Genomic DNA, 22376 nt, shown 5'->3' with positions numbered 1-22376 from the left:
AGTATATATTTTCCATTCTGGATTACAACACTTGTCAGTTTTTTTTTTTCCCCGTCTTTGCCCCTAGTAACGAGATTCATCCTCTTTGTCCTGTTTACCATTATTGAAAGTGAGGGAAACCCCAAATTTTGAGTTGTCCCTAGAAAAGTAATAGAGAGGAAATCTTCTTCCTATGGGGACACTAGTTCTGGTGACCTGGGGTCCCCAAAAGAGTACCTCTACAGGGATTTCCCTTCACTTCCTTCTTGGCTATGACACAGGAAGTGAAGGGAAATCTCCACAATGGGAAACAGATGGCAAAAAATCTGACAGATTATAACCCTACCTAACAAAATGGAAAACGTTTTGGCGATAGCTCTACTTGAACGTCACGTTATATCTGTTATTTTGAATTGGAAGCCACAGAAGGGAATATGTTGGTGCAAATCTGTTCCTAGAAGGTGTGCACCTCTGACATTGTGCAGATGATAGGTGGGTCAATTGTTGGGTTGAACTGATTTTTAGCAATGACAAGTTGGTACTCACAGCTGCATAAGTAGGATATTGTCACAGCTTCAGCTTAAAAATGATGAGGCGCAATCCCTTTTTCTTCCAAACAGTGCATCCCAAACAGTAACAAATTAAAACTTATAAGGGGTTTCAATTTTGGTAAATACTGCTTTTTTTCTATGTACCAAACTTGAGACTGAGAATGGGTAGTGGTTACTGAAATGGTTAATCCTTTGGCAGTCAGTTTTTTGAACAATTGTTTCTGAAGCTATGTATAATACTGGGGAGTGCTACTGTACTTTAACTGCCGCTTCTACCGGCTCACTACATTTTATGAAGAAATTTGTCCAACATGCAGATTTGAACTTTTCCTGCCCAAGAAATGGAAAGCCATGGGTTATTCACTTTTATTTGGAAAGCACTAGCATATTCGGAACTTTGCTATTAATAGATAAACCTGCAAAGGACACATATAGTACATAAAACTATAACCAGAACTATTTTCATCCAGTTAGGCTGTTAATGTAATAGCTGTTATGAAGAGGCGTACTCTTCTGTCATAAAGAAATGAAGAGGCGTACTCTTCTGTCATAAAGAAATGAACTTCAAATACCCTTACTCTCAGCAGTCAGAAGTTTAAAAAACTAATTTAATTTCCTTCTTATCCCTACATATATATATATATATATATATATATATATATATATATATATATATATATATATATATATATATATATATATACATACATACATACATACATACATACATACATACATACATACATACATACATACATACATACATACATACATTTTTTTTTTTTAACAGAACATTTGATGAAATGTCATTTCATGCCTTTTTTTTTTTTTTTTTCAGGGAATTCTGGGAAATAGTATATGCCTTTACCGAAGAGCAGAAAAGATTGTTTTTGCAGTTTACAACAGGCACAGACAGAGCTCCTGTGGGAGGACTAGGTAAACTAAAGATGATCATAGCCAAAAATGGCCCAGACACTGACAGGTAAGCTCAATGAGAACACAATAATTGACCTTTATTTAAATAGAAGATGCAATGCATGACCATTCTTTTTTTACTTGTTCCTGTGAAAGGAGTAAATGGTGTTTTTAGGTTTTTAACACTTTCTGTAATCAAGTTTAGGTATATTTAGCACTTTTTTTTGTCCTGAGACAGTGAAATCCATTGCAAGAGGTTAGGATAACTCTTCAATGTTCAGTGACAATTGTAAGGTGGTGAATTCCGTTCACTTTGTATTGTAGAGATATCCTCTTACTCTGTGGCATCTCTGGGATAGGAAGTGACAGGAGATCTCCCCAGTTGGACACAAACGGCAAAAAAAAAACTAAAAACAGATTTTTGGTTGTATGTACACTTTAAAATGACAATCAGGATCATCATTTTGCGTAGGGCCAACCCCTGTTGGATGCTTACCTCTTTAATCACAAAAATTACATTTTCCCTTTAGTTCACTAATGGACATAGCTCTTCAGGATTCTGGAATCGTGTTATACTGCCCCCTACAGGAGTAGGACACTAGGCAGAAAAAAAGAACTTGACTACACCTATGGGCAGTCCCTGGTGGTATACGCCCCCTCTCTGATATAGGTCCTGCTAGGTTTTTTTTTTTCCTATGCCCAGTCAGGAGTAAGGACCTAGTTCCTTGCTGGGACTTCTGGTCCTGGCAATTTTCCTTTTTTAAATAGCTTTTTTTTCCTCCCAGTTTTTTTTTTTTTTCCCTGCAAGATCTACAATCAACTGCCGGACTGGGCGACGAGCTGGATAATCTAGATCAAGTGGTCAACCCAGTCTAACCAGCAAGCGCAGGCACACCAAAGCGCCGCGACCTAGCCCCGCTGGACGTGGGCTGGCCTGCGTGTTAAACGTCTCGCAGAGGTCACACACGACCAGGTCTCGGTCTGAGTGGCAGCGCTCCTTCTGGCCCCCCCCCCCCTTTTAGATGGCAAGGACGTTCTGTCTGGTCCGGTGCCCGCCTGGTTCCCGGTATGGTGAGTAGCTGTCCTTCCTCTCCCTCTGGAGAGTTTTTGGGTGGACGCGGGCCCCTCCCTGGCACAGTCGGACTCTTGGGTTCCCCTCCCTCCTGTTAGACCCTGCCTGTACTCTGGTGGTACCTGTGGGTCATCTTCCTTTTCTGGACGTCGGTGGATCAAGTGCTATCCTGGTGCAGCCGGTGCCCGCCTGGTGGGGTCCCTCCCTCTCTCTGCTGCAGGATTGTGGGGTGCTCTTGCTGGCGACCTGGTGGTGCAACCAGTGCAGTGAAGGTGTCCCTTGGTAGTGCTAGACACGTTTTGTGGGGGTTACCCTCTTCATTAATGGAGTCTTTGGAGCATGTTTCCCCACCTGACACCCTTTGACGCTGCGGGGCCCTCCGGGTCCCAACCATTGATTCACTGACGGCAGTCCTGGAGTCCTTTGTATTCCGGGTGAAGGTGGCTTTTGGGCAGCAAAAAGCCCCCCCCCCCCCCTCCGCCTTCCCCTGCCTCATCGGTCTCATCAGATTCTGAATCATCTGATTTGGCCGCCGCGGACATGGCCCACCCTGCGGGGTCTGCTGACACTCACCCTGACTAATCTGATAGTGAGGATGATTCCTCCACACCTGTAGCTGCACACGAAAAGGCGCTGTGGACCCACTGATTGTGTCTGTGCGTGAAGCTTTAAAAATGGAGGCTGCAGTGGAGGTGGCTGTCCCCTTTGGCACTCACAAGCCATCTTGAGCGGCAAGTGTTTCCTTACCCCTCCTATTTTGACAGATTTGTCGCAAAAGAGTGGGAGCATTCTAAATGTCCCTATTGTGGTTCCTAAACACTTTGTGGTGAGGTACCCCTTTTCAGGAGTCCCTCCTTAAAAAGTGGACTGTTGCAATGGTGGTGGACCCTGAGGTTTCCAGGTTGAATAAAGCGACCAAGATTCCTGTTGAGCAATTGCCGGCCTTTAAAGATCCGTCTGACAGAAAAGCGGAAGCTGTGGCCCGCAATATGGTTCTGCGTTTAGGCCGGTCTTCACCATTGTCCTGGCGTTGCAAACTCTGACTGAGTTGGCTAAACTTTTGTGCCGTGATCTGGAGGGTGAGCAGCTTTCCCCAGCATTTGCTGAACTGGCGGACCAGTTATTCCAGGGGCAGCAGTTTATTTGTGATGACTCTTTGGATGCGGCTCCCCTAATTTCTAGGCTGTCCGTTTCTACAGTGGTACTTAGGCACCTATTGTGGCTAAACTGTTAAGCTTTGACTGATTTTCCTTTTACAGGGCAATCGCCCGATTGGGGCTACCTTGGATGGATGGATCATTAAGAGTCTCACAGGGGGGGAAGAGTACTTTTCTTCTGCAGGCTGGTAAGGGTAAGGAACCTTGTCGCAGACCTGGCCCCTCCTCGGCTCACAAGAAGTTTCTTCGTCCTTCAGGTCGAGTCCTCCTCAAAAGGTTCCAAGCGTCCCTGGTTTGGCAAGCCGAGAACAGCATTCTCTAGACCCTCGGACAAGGCTCTTTCAGCATTTACTCGTGGAAAAAAAAGACATGTTCGAAAGACCCATAATGCCTCATGGAATATATGTTGGGGTGTTTGCTTTCAAAATTTGGGGTAATTTTGTGGGTAATTCCACTGTCCTGGTGCTCCAGGGTCTTCAAAAATGTCATAGGTAGTCAGGAAATTAGATGTGTAATTTATGTCCCTAGAACACCTGACGGTGCTCCCTGCATGTTGGGCCTCTGTATGTGGCTAGGCTGTGAAACAGCCTCATGTGGTATCGCCATACTCAGGAGGTGTAGCAGAATATATTTTAGGGTGAAATTGCAAGTATACATATGCTGTGTGTGAGCAATAACTTATTATGACAATTCATGTAAAAGGAAAAACAATTTTGTGTGAAACCATTTTCGTTGGTTTCCAGGCCCGTGGACCTCCTTGGTACAAGACAAACGGTCCACACAGTGATACAGTCTGGCTACAAGATCAAGTTTTGTTCTTACCCTCCAGAAAGGTTCTGTCCTTCCTAATGTAAGTCTGTCCCAGGGCCGCTTGCAAGCTCTTTGGGGCGGTACAAGACCTGCTGTTTCGGGATCTGATTGTCCCAGTACCGGCCTCGGAGCGGTTTCGGGGTTTTTCTTCAAACCTGTTCACGGTCCCAAAGAGGGCAAGGTGCATCGGCTTCTGGACCTCAAGGCCCTGAACGTTTTTTTTTGCTGGTAAAGAAGTTCAGGATGGAGTCTATTCGCACAGTTGTGGCATCTCTACATCAGGGGGATTTTCTTGTCTTTCTCGACCTCGAGGATGCTTACTTGCACATTCCAGTATGTGCCCGGGACCAGCGATTCCTCTGCTATGCTGTAGGAGAGGAGCACTATCAGTTCATGGCTTTACCCTTCGGTCTTGCCTCCGTTCTTCGTGCCTTCATGAATGTGTTGGCCCTGGTTGCTATGTCAGCAGGGGATTGCAGTACTGGGCTACGTGGGCGATGACCTCTTGCGAACGGAGTCTTCTGCTGCTCTTGTGGACGACATAGAGATCGCTATACAGACCCTAAAGGAGTTTGGCTTCTAAATTTCCAGAAGTCTGCTCTGATTCTATCCAGAAAATTGGATTATCTGGATCTGCCTGGACTCTGCTTTAGCCAGAGTTTCTTCCTCTGGACAAACTCCAGAAGTTGGATGCTGCAATTCATCGCCTGCTGTCCAGCAATCACCCCCCCGGACTTGCATGCGGGTGCTGGGCCGGCCTGATGGTATCTATCGTCGAGACCGTTCCTTTTGCATAATTCCATACAAGGTCCCTGCAAAGGGAGATCTTAGTCAAATAGGACAATGTTCCGAAGTCTCTTGACAATCGGATCCAGCTGAGCTGGGAAACCAAAGGGTTTTCTGGTCTGGTGGCTTCGCTCTCCAGCTCTTCGACAGGGCAGATAGTTTCTCCCCTTGTATTGGACTGTGATCACCACAGATGGTTCCGGGTGGGGAGGTGTCCTGGGTCGGAGCTCTGCTCAGGGTGTTTGGGCACAAGAAGAATCTAGACTACCGATAAATGTCTTGGAATTCCGGGCAATCATGCTGTGCCTGGATCACTGGATGGATTGACTCTGGGGGCTGCCACGGTGGTGGCTTATGTCAATCACCAGGGCAGAACAAAAAGGGTGTTGGCAGCCTTGGAAGTAGCCGGCATTCTCCAGGGGGCAGGGCGATTCGTTCCGGCCCTCTCCGTTGTACACATTCCAGGAGAAGAAAATTGGTAGGCGGACTATCTCAGTCGGCAGGCGTTGGACCAAGGCGAGTGGTCCCTTAACTCAGACGTGTTTCATCAGCTATGTCTTTGGTGGGGCACCCCCGAGGTGGATCTGTTGGTGTCCTGGCTCAACAGAAAAGTTCAGAGGTTTGTGGCAGAGTCACTGGATCCTCTGGCGGATGCCACAGGTTCTCTCGTGGCCCCGAGGGGCCAGTATCGTCTGATCTATGCTTTCCCCAAGCTTCTGCTGGGGCTCTTGCGCAGGATCGAGGCAGAAGGGGTTCTGGTCATTCTAGTGGCCCTGGACTGTCCTCGCCAGTCTTGGTACCCTAACCTGGTGCAGCTGGTCCCTGACGTCCATTGGAGACGTCAGGGAGGGTTTGTTGTCCCAGGGGCCATTCTTCCATCCTGCTTTACAGTTGCTGGCTTTGGCGGCTTGGCTGTTGAAAGCCAGGTGCTGAATGACAGGGGTTTGTCTGCTTCAGTGATTCCCACTCTGCTTAAAGCGACTTCTAGGAAGATCTGTCATTGTACATGGAAGTCGTATATTGCGTGGTGTGAGTCTCTTGGGGTTCCCCCTCGCTCTTACTTGGTGGCTCGGAACTTGGCTTTTCCTTCAACGGGGAGTTTGAGTACTGTCAAGGGTCAGGTTTCGGCCTTGGCAATTTTCTTCCAAAGGCCATTAGCCACCCATTCCCAGGTGCGTAGCTTTATCCAGGGGGTGCGACGCGTGGCACTTCCTAAGCGACCTCTGTTGCCACTTTGGAACCTTGGTTTGGTGCTGTCAGTTCTCCAGAAACCTCCTTTTGAAAGTATTCGGGAGATTCCTCTGCTTACCTTATACCAGAAGGTGGCCTTTTTGGTGGTTATTACTTCTGCGCGCAGGGTGTCGGAACTGGTGGCGTTGTCATGTCGTCCTATCCTATCTGGTGGTTCACAGGGATCAAGTGGTACTTCGTCTGCATCCGTCCTTCCTTCCGAAGGTGGTTTTCAGTTTTCACTTAAATGAGGACATCGTGTTACCCTCTGTGTCCTAAGCCTAAACCTACTTTGGATGTGGTTCGGGCACTCAGGGTGTACTTGGCGACTGAGTCTTTTCGAAAGTCCGATTCACTCTTTGTACTCACAGATGGCCCAAGGGAAGGGCTGCCTGCGTCTGCTGCGACAATTTCCAGATGGATCAGTCAGACGTTTGTACAGGCCTATTAAATTAAGGGTCAGGTTCCTCCTTTCCCTGTTAAGGTGCATTCTACTCCGGCACTTTGTGCTTCCTGGGCTTTTCGCCATCAGGCATCTGGTCCAGGTTTGCAAGGCGGCTACCTTGTTTGTCTGTTCATAACTTCACAAATTTTTACAAGGTGGATGTGTTTAATGTTGTTTTTTCAGGTGGTCGCTGATGTCCCTTGGAGACTTCCTCTCAGAGAAGACCTGTTCGCTCAAGGACCGATCTTCCATTCTGCTTTACTGTCGCTTGCTTTAACGGCTTGGCTGTTGAAAGCCAGGTGCTGAAGGATAGAGAGGGTGTCTAAATCGGTGATTCCTACGCTGTTGAAAGCTAGAAAAATCTAGAAGATTTATCATTGAGTCCTCAGGGCGTGCATTGCTTGGTGTGAGTCTCGGGTGGGTCTCTCACCGTTCCTTTTCGGTGTCATGTTTTGGAGTTTCTCCAAAGAGGTGTAGATCTGTGTTTGGCCTTCGGTACCATCAAAGGCCAGATTTCGGGCCTCGCGATTTTTTCTTTCAGCGCCCGTTGGCCACCAATTTCTCGGGTTCAAACCTTTGTTCAGGGGGTCCGCCACCTGGCCCCCCCCCGGTGAGATCTCAGTTACCTCTGTGGAACCTCAATTTGGTGCTGTCGGTTCTTCAGGAACTGCCTTTTGAAAATATACATGTTGTTTCTCTGCTTACTCTGTCACAGAAGGTAGCCTTCTTGGTGGCTATTACTTCTGCATGCAGGATATCCGAGTTGGCTACGTTGTCTTGTCGTTCACCCTATCTGGTGGTTCACAGAGACAGTGTGATGCTTTGTCCCTGGCAGTCGTTCCTTCCTAAAGTCATCTCTGGTTTCCATTTAAATGAAGATATTGTGTTGCCTTCCTTGTTTCCTAAGCATCCTAAAGAGATTGCCTTACATTTTTTGGATGCGGTTCGGGCAATCAGGGTGTACCTGGCGGTGACTGAATCATTCCGAAAATCGGATTTTCTTTGTCCTTACGGATTGACCCCTTAAGGGGCTGGCCACGTCTGCTGCAACTATTTCTAGGTGGATCAGGCAGAAGGTGATGCAGACCTATTCCATTAAGGGTCAGGATCCTCCTTTTCCTGTTAAGGCGCATTTTACGAGGGCGCTTAGTGCCTCTTGGGCCTTCTGTCATCAGGCGTCGGTAGTGCAGGTTTACAAAGCGGCCACCTGGTCGTCTGTGCACAGTTTCACTAAATTTTATAAGGTGGATGTGTTTGCATCTGCGGATGCTTCTTTTGGCCACAAGGTTTTGCAGGCCGCTGTTGGAGAGGATTAGTCCTCTTTGAGGGTGTTTTTTGTCAGGTGAGCTCCAGTTGTCATGGTTAAGCTCCTGTTTTACCTGGTTGGCTATGTTTCGCCTTTGGGGAGTGTGTTTTCTTGCTTTGTTCTTCACACCCCTCATGTTGACACTACTTTAGGACATCCCAAGGATCAAGAAGATCTTGAGCTGTGTCCGTTAATGAACAAGAGAAAACTGGATTTTTTTTGTTTTACTGTAAAATCGTTTTCTCTGATCATTGACGGACACAGCAGCCGCCTTTCTATTGAGTTGGGTTTTATGTTCTTCTGACACTGCTTGTTACAAAACTGAAGACCTAAAGCAGGAAGTGGGAGTATGCCCCCTGGGACTGCCCTATAGGCGTAGTCAAACTTTTTTTTCCGCCTAGTGTCCTACTCCTGTAGGGGGCAGCAAAAACCCAAGGGGCAAGAAGATCTGGAGCAGCGTCAGTCAATAAACATCAGAGAAAAGGATTTTACGGTTAGACAGAAATCCAGTTTTTTTACTTACCGTAAAATCTATTTTTCTGCGTTCATTGACACACAGCACCCACCCCTCCTTTGGAGTTGTAATACTTCTGACGCTGCTTGTAACAAATCTGAAGACCTATAGCGCAAAGGGGGAGTATACCACCAGGGACTGCCCATAGGCGTAGTCGAGTTCTTTTTTTTTTTTTCTGTCTGTCGTCCTGTGGGGGGCAGTATATCCCAATGGTTCAAGAATCATGAAGACCTGTGTTGTCAAACGCAGAGAAATGGATTTTACGGTAAATCAAAAATCCCATTTTTCTTCTTAACCAGATTACCATTAATGACCAGCCAAAAAAGCTCAGAATCAGTGTTGCAGCTGTCACTATATCAGGGTTTTTGCAGCCATCCCGTGAATCGCCAAAACAAGAACTGTGGGCAAACAAAACATGCTGATGAATGTGCATGCCCTAGTAGTGCAATAAACTTCTTTATTAAGCAAAGTTAAAATGGCACATGCACTCACATGCTCCCAGAATGACACCAAGCTCATCACTGTGAGAATCCACCTTCAGAACTCCTGTACGGATGACACTAGCTGTAATCTCCTCGGCTAAAGGCTCCTCTCCCCGTGTCTGAGTTTTAGAAAGAGAAGAGCGGGGTGCCAACCCCAATAGCGGCTTTTGTATGACGGTCACAGGGATTATGGAGGACCGGCAATCATTTTAGTTAGGGATGCACCGAAATTAAAATTTTGGACCGAAAATGCAGGATGCCCTTGGCCGAAAACCGAAAATGACTTTTTCCCCCAAAAAAATTTTAAAATGGATAGAACAGGGGCATACACCAAAAACAGGCAGGCGTACACCTGTCGCTGCCACCCTGTCACAGTATATGTACTGTGACGGGTTGGCAAGAGGTTAATTTAATTACCAATGGTATTTGTATTATGAAGCATGAGGGGTTAATGTATTGCCACTGCTGGTCACTCATCTATTAGTGACTGACCAGTGGCAGGTAATTAACCCCTTTGTGCTGCATTAGTGCAACCAGTATCAGTGTTAATTAACACTGGTTGCACTGATACTGGTTGCACTAATGCAGCACAAAGGGGTTAATTACCTGCCACTGGTCAGTCACTAATAGATGAGTGACCAGCAGTGACAATACATTAACCCCTCATGCTTCATAATACAAATATCATTGGTAAGCTGCCTCAGCTCTTCCCCCCCCCCCCCCCCACTGCCTCAGCGTCCCCCTCCTCGGGTGTCCTTCATTCAAAAGTCCCGCCTCTGGCCGGGGACACCGCCTCTCAATGACGTCCCTACTACTCTGTGCATTAGTGAATGGACATACCAGGCGGGAGGGCGGGGCGAGCGGCCACTATAGATATTACTATGTGATCCTTCCCTGTGCATCCCTGTCAGCCTGTCAGTGTCAACTATGTGTGAATGAGAACAGAACTGACCTAACACCGGGCGGGGGGGCGGGGCGAGCGGCCGCTATAGATATTACTATGTGATCCATCCCTGTGCATCCCTGTAAGCCTGACAACTATGTGTGAATGAGAACAGAACAGAACTGACCTGACACCGGGCGGGGGGAGCGGCCGCTATTAGCTGTAACTATGTGAGCGCTTCACTTCCTTGTCAGCGGAGATACATGCCTGTCAGGGAAGTGAAACGCTCACATAGTTACAGCTAATAGTGGCCGCTCCCCCCGCCCGGTGTCAGGTTAGTTCTGTTCTGTTCTCATTCACACATAGTTGACAGGCTTACAGGGATGGATCACATAGTAATATCTATAGCGGCCGCTCGCCCCGCCCGGTGTTAGGTCAGTTCTGTTCTCATTCACACATAGTTGACACTGACTGGCTGACAGGGATGCACAGGGAAGGATCACATAGTAATATCTATAGCGGCCGCTCGCCCCGCCCTCCCGCCTGGTATGTCCATTCACTAATGCACAGAGTAGTAGGGACGTCATTGAGAGGCGGACGGCCGGCCAGAGGCGGGACTTTTAAAGCCTGCCCTGCGCTGCGCTGCGCCCTCCTCCTTCTCCATGGCGGCCATTATTTTCGGCAATGTTAACCGATTATCGGCCGAAATGAGATAGGCTCATTTTCGGCCGATAATTTCGGTGGCCGAAATTTCGGTGCATCCCTAATTTTAGTACAGTGGCGTGCAAGTATACCTGTTAACTGGCAGATGAGTTGGTCCAGGAGCTGCAGCTTATCTGTGATGCCTCTTTGGATGTGGCTGTGATGCCTCTTTGGATGTTGCTCCCCTGATTTCTTGGCTGTCCATTTTGTCAGTGGTACTTAGGCACTTATTGTTGCTTACGTGGTGGTCTGTGGACCAGCCCTCTAAAACAGCTTTGATTTACCTTTTCAGGGTAATTGCCTGTTTGGGGCTACTCCTGGATGACATTAAGAGTCTCACAGGGGGGAAGAGTACTTTTCTTCCGCAGACTGGTAAGGAATCTCGTCGCAGATGTGGCCCGTCCATCTCGGCTCACAAGAAGTTTTCGTCTCTCGGGGTCCACCGACAAGTTTTCAAAACCTTTTAAATCCTCCTCGGGAGGTTCCAGAAATGTTAAACACAGATGTTAATGGTAATGCTGATTTGACTCCTTTCAACAAGCTTCAAATAGTTCAGAAGCCTGCTAGCAACTTGTTTAAAGTGGCAGTCAGCACTACCATTGCGTTTGTTTTCAACATTTACAAACTGGAGCTGAATGTTTTTACAAGCTTGCCAAAAGCTCTGCAAATCTTTGTAAACGCTTGCTGTTCACACTGCTGTTATACAGGCTGTAGCCTGTGTGAAACAGGCCTAATTCTGTCATCAGAGACACAGCAAATTCTGAGGCAAAGCGACTCTGGACCTGAAAAGCACTTCACAGCTAACTTTTACTACAATGGATTCTCTGGAGAATGACCAACACAGAGCCCAGCGCCAAAGGTCCCTTCAAAGCTAGCCCTGCAGCATCAGTCAGTGCAGTCTGGAATCTGTACTCAAAGCCAGGCTGAGGCAACCACCCTGGGGAGTTGTAGTCAAAGAGACAAAGCTCCAATAGAGCTGGGGAGAAGAGTGCTGGTTTGAAGCGGAAAAAAAAATCTTTTAAAAAAAAAAAAGGGTGGTAACAAAAAAAATGTAGTCTTTAACATTGCAGAGCTGCAGAATAATGCTCATCCTTCTAGGATGCTATTAAAAATCTGAGGCATGCTGGCAGTAGGATGTTTTATTCGGAGCTGATCTACTGTTTTTTTTTTTGTTTGCTAGTGTCTATTTTGTACTTGCTGTATAATACTTTTTTTGGTGTCCATCTCTCTGTGCGTGCTGATCATGCTCTTGGTATGGTTTTGCTGCAAAATGGAGGCATGCTGGTATAGGAGGGTTTATCATGACCTGGCCTACTATGTGCCAGCACTACATTGCCCTTAGTGCATTGCTAATTATTATTATAATACAGGATTTATATAGCCCTGACGGTTTACACAGCACTTTACAACTAAAATACACTTTAATACAGTAGGAATCAGCGAGCCCTGCTCGTTATAGTTTACAATCTAAGAGGATAGGTCAAGAGATACAAGAGGTAATAACTGGGGGGCATGTGCTGATGGAGAAAATAAATGTACAGTTGTTAGGTGGGGGCCAGATAGACTTCTCGGAGGAGATTAAATTTCAGGGATCGTCTGAAAGTGGACAAAGTAGGGGATAGTCAGACAGATTGGGGTAGAGCTTTACAGAGGATGAGAGGCTCTGGAGAAGTCCTGGAGGCGAGCATAAGATGAGGGGACAAGGAAGCTAGAGAGCAGGAGGTCTTGGGAGGTGAAGAATCAATTTGGTATTTTGCGACCAGGTTAGTGATTTAGCTGGGGGCTGAGTTGTGGATTGCTTTGTAAGTTACTGTTAGTATCTTGAATTAATTTAGTTGGTTGAGTGGCTGCCAATGGAGGGATTGGCAGAGGGGTAGCAGATGCAGAAGGGTTTGTAAGGTGGATGAGCTTGGCAGCAGGGTTCATGATGGACTGAAGAGGGGGATAGCCTTTTTAAAGGTAAGCCAAATTAAGAGGGAGTTGCAGTAGTCAAGGCAAGGGATGACAGGGAGTGAATTAGAAGCTTTGTGGTGTCCGTTAGGAAGGGGTGTATCTTGGAGTTGTTGCGGAGGTTGAGGCGGCAAGCTTTGGACAGCGATTTAGATGTGGGGCCGAAAGCATAGTTCAGAGTCCAGGATTACACCTAGGGCCTTGGCATGGGGGGTGGGGGTGGGTTGATAGGCTGTTGATCTTGACAGAGAAATGAGAGGAAGAGGCATGTGGGGGAGGAAATATGAGCTCTGTTTTGAATAGGTTGAGTTTGAGGAAGTGATGTGACATGCACGCTGATACAGGTGCATCTCAAAAACTTAGAATATCATCAAAAGTTCATTTATTTCAGTAATTAAATTCAAAAAGTGATACTCACATTTTATATAGATGCGTTAGAGTGATATATTTCAAGCATTTCTTTCTTTTAATTTTAAAGATCAGTATCAGTATCTCAGAAAATTAGAATTTTATATAAGACCAATAAAACAAAAGGATTTTTAAAACAGAAATGTTGGCTTACTGAAAAGTATGTCCATGTACAGTATAGTATGCACTCAATACTTGGTCGGGGCTCCTTTTGCATTAATTACAGCATCAGCCTGTGGCACTGCTGAGGTGTTATTGAAGCCCAGGTTGCTTTGATAGCGTCCTTCAGCTCGTCTACATTGTTGGATCTGGTGTGTCTCATCTTCCTCTGTAGGCCTCGTGGCGCTGCGTGTAGCCACTATTTTGTTGTAGCCTTGTGTATTCCTATACATGGGGGCCTTGTTTGTGTAGTCCGGCGACCATTTTCTTGTGGTTTGCATTGCAAATAGCAGCGGCCATGACAGTGGAGCCCGTAGGTGGTGATTTCGGCGGTAGGAGCCCCTCCTTATCCCCTGGTGCTGACTCCTGGACCATTTAGCTTCCTGATCGCTGCATTTGTAGTGCAGATTCTCCCTGGTGATTGCAAGTGCTTGTGTCAGCGGGTGGTGAGTGTCTCTGCTGAGGATCGCTCTGTGCCTTGGGCTTGGCGACCCGGTGGTGCTGCCAGCACGGTGAGGGTTGTACCCTAGCAGTGTTTTACAATTTTTTCTGGGGTCCCCCTGGTGACTCATGGAGTCTTTGGAGCATGTTTTCCCCCACCTGATTGCCTCTCTGAGGCTGCGGGGCCCTCCAGGTCCCAACCATTTATCCATTCACTGACAGCGGTCCTGGAGTCCCTTGTGTCCCGGGTGGAGGCGGCTTGTGGGCGTCAGGCTAGCAAAAAGCACCCCCTGCCTTATCTGTTAGCTCCTGAACCTGATTAGGCCGCCAGGAACGTGGGTCCCCTGCTAGGTCTGCAACCATGTGCCTGGAATCCTCTAATAGTGAGGATGATTCCTCCACGTCTGCGACCGCACATGAAAGGCGCTGGTGGATGCATTGATTGTATCTGTGTATGAGACCCTAAAGATGGAGGAAGCAGCTGAAGCTGCAATGGAGGCACAGGTACCCTTTTAGCACTCACAAGCCATCCAGAGCGGCAAAGGTGTTTCCTTTCTCCGCCTATTTTGACAGAATTGTCGCAAGAGTGGGGACGACCAAAGCATCCCCGTGGGGTTCCTAAGCGTCTTACTAGGCGTTACCCCTATGAGGAATCCCTCCTTAGGAAGTGGACTGTGCCACCAGTGGTGGACCCTCCGGTTCCAGGTTAAACAAGGCAACCTCGGCCCTTAAGGATCTGGCTGACCGGAAGGTGGAGGCTGTGGCCCGCATTATGTATACCTTGGCTTTTTCAGCAATGAGGCCGGTACTTACCATTGCCCTAGTGTCGCAAACTCTGACTGAGTGGGCTAAGCTCCTACACGGCGACCTGGAGGGAGAACAGCTCCCTTGTGCCTTTGCTGAGCTAGCGGACCTGCTGGTTCAGGGTCTGTAGTTTATCTAATGCATCTGGTCGCGGCTCCCCTGATGTCTTGCCTCTGTTTCGGCGGTGGTCCTTTGGTGTGTCTTTTGACTCAAATGCTGGTCTGCTGAACAGACTTCTAAAAAGCCTTGTCTGATATTTTCTTTCAAGAGTAGCTCCAAACAGACTATCTCCTTTATGACATCATTAAAGGTCTCAGGGGGGAGAGTACCTTTCTTCCACAGGGCACTAAGGGCAAGAAACCTTGTAGACGTAAACCTTCCTTCTCGGCTCATAAGTTGTTTTTTTTCGTCCCTCAGGATCGACTGACAAGCGCTCAAAGCCTTTCAGGACCTCCTCTGGCGGATCCAAACGAACCTGGTCTGGCAAGCCAAGAGCGGGCTTCTCCAGACCCATGGACATGGCTCCTTCTGCATGAGGGTGTGCTTTCACCCATATTGGGGGCTGGTTTCCAGACACATGGACTTCCCTGGTGCAAGACCAAGTGGGTCCAGGAAGTCATTCGGTCCAGCTACAAGATTGAGTTTTGCTCTTGACCACCGGCAAGGTTTTTTCCTTCCAACCTGCGCCTGTCCCCAGACCGCTTACAGGATCTTTATGGGGCGGTACAAGACCTGTTCCTTCAAGGGGTGATTGTCCCGGTTCCGACTTAGGAAGGTTTTCAGGGTTTCTACTCAAACCTGTTCGGAGTCCCCAGGACTAAACAGCTTTGTGTGGGTACAGAAATTCAGAATGGAGTCCATTCGAGCGGTGGTGGCATCCCTGCGTCAGAGGATTTCCTCGCCTCTATAGATGGCAAGGATGTCTTTGTTCACTTTCCAATATGTGCCAGTCTCCAGTGTTTTCTCAGTTTTGCTGTGGGAGAGGAGCATTATAAGTTTGTGGCGTTACCCTTTGTTCTCGCCTCTGCTCCACGGGTCCTCACAAAAGTGTTGGCTCTGGTGCTAGCCTTGCTACGCCAACAGGGCATCGCGTTACTGGGCTGCTTGGACGATCTCCTTCTGCAAGCGGAGTCTCCCTCTGCTCTGGTGGAGAACCTGAAGATCACAATACAAACTCTGCGGAAATTCGGTTGGATTCTTAATTTTCACAAGTCTGCCCTGGTTTTCGCCCACGAAGCTGGATTATTTGGGCCTGACTCTGAATTTGGCCCGTAGCAGAGTGCTCCTTCCTCTGGACAAACTCCAGAAATGTCAGGCTGCAATTCGCCTCCTGTCCAGCAAATGGTCATCCCTCCGGACTTGCATGTGGGCGCTGGGCCTGATGGTATCTACCTTTTTGAGGTGATACAGTTTGCACAGTGCCATACGAGGTCCCTGCAAAGGGAGATTCTGATCAAATGGGACAAGACACCTCAGTCTCTGGACAATCAGATCCTGCTGAGTTGTGGGAACAAGAGAGTCCCTGATTTGGTAGCTTCGCTCTCTGGCGCTTCGGCTAGGAACATCTCCCCTTGTATTGGACAGTGGTCACTGGATGCGAGCCTGTTCGTCTGGGGAGGTGTCTCCGGTCTTCTGCTCAGGGGATCTGGACACTGGAAGAGTCCAGACTACCGATCAATGTCCTAGAACTCCAAGCGCTCAGACTGTGTCTGGATCATTGGACGGATCGTCTTCAGTGCACATTACATTGACGTAATTCATGGCCGTGGCATTCACCTAGGGGGCACAAGAAGTGCCCTGGCGGCTCTCTGGAGGTAGATGGCCATCTAAGGTGGACAGAACTGTTCGTTCCTGCCGTACACATTCTCTGGGTGGAAAATTGGAAGGCGGATTACCTCAGCCAGCAGGCGTTGGACCAAGGGGAGTGGTTCTTTCATCCAGAGGTGTTTCATCAGCTGTGTCTCCCGTGGGGAAACCACAAGGTGGATCTGTTGGCGTCCCGGGTCAACATGTGCAGATGTTTGTGGCTCGGTCAAGGGTTTGATTGTCTAATCTACACCATCCCTTCCTCTCAAGCTTCTGCCCAGACTCCTACGCAGGATCAAAGCCGAAGGGATTCTGGTAATTCTAGTGGCACTGGACTGGCCTCGCCGGGCCTGGTACCCCGATCTAGTGCAGCTGGTTGCTGAAGTTCTTGTAAGCTTCCTCTAAGGGAGGATCTGCTGTCCCAAGGACTGATCTTCCATCCTGCTTTACAGTCGCTGGCATTGACTGTTAAACAGCAGGTGCTAAAGGATAGATGTTTGTCTGAGTCGGTGATTCCTATGTTTGTAAAAGCTAGGAAATCTACCTCCTAGGAAGAGCGTACGTGGAAGACGTACATTGTGTGGTGAGAGTCTCTTGGGGTTCATCCTTGCTCCTTCTCGGTGGCTCAAAGCTTAACCTCCCTTCAACAGGGGTTGAACAGAAGTTGGTCTTGAGTACCATCAAGGGCCAGATCCCAGCCTTGGCAGTCTTTTTCCAACGACCTTTGGCCACACACTCCCTGGTGCGTACCTTTCTTCAGGGTGTCCGACATTTGGTTCCTCCAGTGCTGGCTCTGTTGCTGCCTTGGGATCATAATTTGGTGCTTTCAGCTCTACAGAAGCCTCCCTTTGGAAATATTCATGAGATTCCCTTGATTACGCTGTCCCAGAACGCGGCCTTTTTGGATTGCTATCACTTCTGCGGGCAGGGTGTCTGAACTGGCGGCGTTATCCTTCTGAATCACCAAATAAGGTGAACGACAGGATAAGGTGGTGCTTCACACCTGTCCGTCTTTCCTTTCTGCCTAAGGTGGTCTGACTTTCATTTGAATTAAGAAATTGTGTTGCCCTCTCTCTGTCCCATGCCTAAACATCCGAAGGAAATTGCCATGCATGCCTTGGATGTAGTCCGGGCAATTCGAGTGTACCTGGCAGCTACCGAGTCTTTCAGATAGACTCTGAATTTGTGCTCTGGACCTTACAAAGGGTTGTCCGCTTCCTCTGCGACCATTTCCAGATGGATCAGACAGACGGTGGTTCAGGCCTTGTCCATCAGGGGTCAGGTTCCTCCTTTCCCTGTCAAGGCGCACTCTACTAGGGTGCTTAGTGCCTCCTGGGCTTCCATCATCAGGCGTCAGTGACGCAGGTTTGCAAGGTGGCCACCTGGTCGTCTGTGCACACTTTTACAAAGTTTTATAGAGTGGATGTGTTTGCATCTGCAGATGCTTCCTTTGGCCGCAATGTTTTGCAGGCTGCTGTTAAGAGGACCTGATCCTCTTTAAGGGGTGTATTGTTTATTTTTTTTAGGTGGGCTCCAGTTGTTTTGGTTGAGCCCTGTTTGCCTGGTTGGCTACTGTTTAGCCTTGGGAATGTTTTGCTGTTTCCCACCCCTTATGTTTTCCACTGCTTTGGGATGTCCCAATGGTCAAGAATGACAGGAGCAGTGTCAGTCCATGAACAAAAGCGAAAATTTAATTTTTGACTTACTGTAAAATCCATTTCTCTGATGTTCATTGATGGACATAGCACCCACCCCTCTGTGGAGTTAGAATTCTCCTGACAGTGACTATAGCAGATCTCACATTAAAGAGGACCTGTCCTGCTTATTTCTTTTACAAGGGATATTTATTTTCCTTGTACTAGGAATAAAAGTGATCAAAATTTTTTTAAAGGGACAGTTTAAAAACGTAAAATAAGAAGAAAGCGAATGAATACGCAAGTCGCGCCCTTATATGTAAATCGTGTTCAAACCACACAAGTGAGATATCGCCGCGATCGTTAAGAGCGAGAACAATAATACTCTCCTCTGTAACTCTAAACTGGTAACCTGTGGAAATGTTTAAATCATCGCCTATAGAGATTTTTAAGTACCAAAGTTTGTTGCCATTCCACAAGCTTGGGCAATTTTAAAGCATGACATGTTTGGTATCCGTTTACTTAGCGTATCATTATCTTTCACGTTCTAGAAAGAAATTTAGCTAACTTTACTGTTTACTTATGTTTTTAATTCAAAAAAGTGTATTAAAAAAAAAAATTGTAGGACTGCTGCGCAAATAGTGACAAAGTATTACAATGATCTCCATTTTATTCTCCAGGGTCTCGGCTAAAAAGAAAATATATAATGTTTTGGGCTTCGAAGTAATTTTCTAGCAAAAAATGCTGAATTTGACTTGTAAACAAGGCCTGGTCCTTAAGTGGTTAAGGAGAGCAGTTTCCATGGAGTGTTGAGGGCGAAATCCGGACTGAAGGAGATCAAGAAGTTTGTTGTTAGTCAGTCTCTGTCGGTTGTAGACCAGTCTTTCAAGGAGTAAGGGGATTCAACGTTGTAGTAACAGACCCTACAAATTTAGAAAGATTTTTATTTTCTGCGTAGATCAATGGCCACTAGTAGATTTGTGTCTTACATGTGTGACTAAATATTCTCATTTGGTTTTATTTATCCTGTATTTGATATGACAATATAAAACATGCGGCTATGGTTTGTAATGATTTTTATTTATATATCCTCTACAGGTTACCAACATCTCATACATGCTTTAATGTCCTATTACTTCCGGAGTACTCAAGCAAAGAAAAGCTGAAAGAGCGATTACTAAAGGCTATCACTTATGCCAAAGGATTTGGCATGCTGTAAAATGAAAAGGCAAAGAAGGCTTAATAAAAGGGATAACAGTTGATATGTTTTCCCTGTCCATAAAGGCCATAAGATAGTGAGCTACGTGTAGTCAACTGTATGTGCACCTCCCTTCTCTGCTGGGACAATGGGCTGGAACAGCAGATCTCTGCTGCTTATACGAACAAAATTTTTCTTTTCCCTGCTCCTAGAGTGAAAGTGTTGTACAATCTTTCACATGTATGTACAGAGAGGTTTTCCTGAATATTTATTTTAAGGGTTAAATCACTTTTGCTCGTGTTTAATACTGCTAGAATTTGAGCCTATTTGAGTCATTGATGACCGATACTCTTCATGATATATGCTATCATTTTGCAGACTAACTTTCAATTAAATGCTTCAGTTCATGTCCCTGCATCTACTCAAATCAGCAATTGTATTTCTTTCTTTTTTTTTTTTTTTTTAAATACAGTTTGCTTAAAAAACTTGAATTCTTGGAGAACGGTGTGATGCAATTGCTGCTGTTCTAGCCCCTCGCAGTGTCTGTGACCATGTAGTTAATAAAGATGGAAGGGAGTACTTGGAATGTTATACTACAGCCTTGCAAACTCTTTCCTTTAGCCACAGCACAAAAAAAGTATACAAATTAAAGATAAAAAAAAAATAATTTCACAATTTGTTGTCTTCACGTCTTGTAAGGTATATACTGTGTTTCATTAGAATATCTTATATCTGGGTCTGTGAAAAGGGGGGGTAGAATCTAGCGCTGTTTTAAACTTTTTATTTCAACATGTGTTTACTGATAAGTGCATTTTTCAGCCAAAATGTTTGTGGTAGATGGTGGGTTGTCAGAAAAACTAGATCATTTGTTGTACCCTAAAGAAAATATAAGCTTGTGGAAGTGCACTTAAAATAAGAAGAATTGCATATTAAGTAAACATTTTAAATAGACAATCCAAAGTCTTCCCTAAGCATTGTGTCAATACTCTTTGTTTTATTTGAGTTCTTATACTCAAGGCACATGGACAGAAGTGATGCTGAAATAGCAGGGAGTGAACGTATTCCTGATGATCGAACACACACAGTTTTATTCAGGCTGATCTCATAAGTATACATTTTACTGCTCAGTTTTTTAAATGAGGGAAATCGAAGTCTACCAACAGACTTCCCTTGTTCTGCATCGTTTTACATGTAGGGGAGAGTCATACCAGACTATACCCGAATGTATTTGTTTACCTTTCCTGAATTTCTGAGTGTGTATTGTTAATACTTCTCATGTTGCAATATGAAATAAAGGGATTATCCATTTTTAATCTATTACATACATGGTCAATTTGTAGACAGCAGGGATTTTACGTGGGCTAAACTGAGCGTGTGCCTTGAGAATTGCAGAACACTAGAGGACCCTGTCACTGTTCTTCTCCTAGAGAATTTGTAGACCAAATGTACTTTTTACTTAAACGGCACTCATTTACTGACCCACAAAAGTGACACGGTTCAATTATGCCTTAAGTGAACTATTTGTATAAAAAAGGCTAATCCTCCATTGCAGATTTACACCTATGAACAACATTTAGGCGTGTATTTCTAAAAATTGCACAAAGCTGTTCGCCCTTTGAAATTGTCTGTACATTTACTCTATTTGAATGGGGACAAAAAAGTGGCGTTTAGGCTATTTTTTCTTTCCAGGTCAAATGTTCATTAACACAAAATAGTGAATGATGGCCCATAGATGGAGCAGATTGATGATCATAGTGAATAAGTATGTATTTCTTATGGTCAACTACTCCATCTAGTGGCCATAGTGCAGCTTTTTCGGATTCCCTCTGTTCTGCATCATTTTTCTGAGTGGTTTTCTTTAATCGCCTCCCAGTATTTATTTTTTATTTTTTTCCCCCTCGTGGTTTACCTTTATCTGGTTTTCCAGATAATTTCTCTGTGGTTTGAAGGTTGTTCTTAGCAGTGTGGAATGGACTGTACCATACTAGTAGAGGGGTCCCTAATGCGGGGCTTGACAAATTTTCCTGAAATCTAGGAGCCAGTTAAAGTTAGGAGCCAGGTTTTTTTTTTAAACAAACAACCAAGCTTTATTTCCAAAAAAAAAGATACTAAATTTACACATAAAGACGACTAGAACCCCACTCTCCTCTATAGTGCAATCGGATGGAAACAGACTGTCTGTTTCCATCCGATGCCATCTCATCTGATCCGATCCACGGGATGGATAGAAAATAGACAGGATCAGATGGCGGCAGATTACTGCTCCATAGAGGAGACTGAAGGGTCCGATCAGGTCTGCCTGAAAAACTGACAGGCGGACCTGATCAGACAGCCCGTGTGAAAGGGGGCTGTGGCATGGCGATGAGGAAAAAAAAAAAATTATATATAATATATAATTTTTTTTTTTATAATTGAAAAAAAAAAATAGAAACATTTTTTTATTTTAAAAAAATTAATTAATAACCACACTCCCTGTCCACTTACCTTTTAAGCAAAGGTAAGTGGACAGGGAGATGAAGCCTGCAAAAACTTCCCTCTCATCTCCTCTTGGGGAAGGAGATGGACAGGCATTCAGGACAGGCAGGGGAAACGGCCATTAGTTACTGCTTGTCAAACTCAAGGCCACCACAAGAGGGCGCCAGTTCCCTGTTCTCTCACTGAAGAAGGCCGAAAAGCCGCGGCCTCAATTTTCGGACGGCGCGGAAGTCCGTACACTCGGTGAGTGGTTGGGGGGGCGCAAAAGGGACAGGACACCTCCTGCAGTGCACCCCAGGCGCCAGGTCACTAATTCTACTCGCCAATGCGACCTGGCGCCCGGGGTTTGTCGAGCCCTGCCCTAATGTAACTGGTGCACGGTATTTATTTACCAACAATTTCCAAAAGTTTGACAAAACTGAGTTTTATAGAACATTTGTACAAAATCTTCAGTTTTAATCAAATTAGTTGATGTAAAAATGAATACTCCACAACAAAAACTACATGCAACATCTATCTTTTTCCATTCTTCAAGAATGACCTATTTTAGAGCCTGCATACTGAATGGAGAGTGATGTATAACTTTTCTCTTCAGCATTCCTCATAGGTGTTCGATTCAGTTGAGATCAGGAGACATACAGTACTTGGCCACTGAATCACTTTCACCCT

General features: G+C 46.0%; 1 protein-coding gene across 2 annotated transcripts in view; it reads left to right on the top strand.

Annotated features, from left to right (window-relative positions):
- The window catches only part of UBE3A (ubiquitin protein ligase E3A), an 80628-nt gene extending 60076 nt beyond the window's left edge, over window positions 1-20552 (top strand). For both annotated transcript variants that reach the window (XM_082246687.1, XM_082246688.1), the window contains exons 10-11: window positions 1369-1512; window positions 19133-20552. In XM_082246687.1, the coding sequence (XP_082102813.1) occupies window positions 1369-1512; window positions 19133-19253 (265 nt within the window). In that variant the 3' untranslated portion in view covers window positions 19254-20552. The remainder of the gene's footprint in view (window positions 1-1368; window positions 1513-19132) is intronic.
- The last annotated feature ends 1824 nt before the right edge of the window (window positions 20553-22376 follow it).

Source organism: Pelophylax lessonae, assembly GCF_965119305.1.
Source record: "Pelophylax lessonae genome assembly, chromosome: 2".
Classification (NCBI taxonomy): Eukaryota; Metazoa; Chordata; class Amphibia; order Anura; family Ranidae; genus Pelophylax; species Pelophylax lessonae.
Note: the sequence above shows the minus strand (reverse complement) of the source record. Positions and strands in the feature narration are given on the sequence as shown.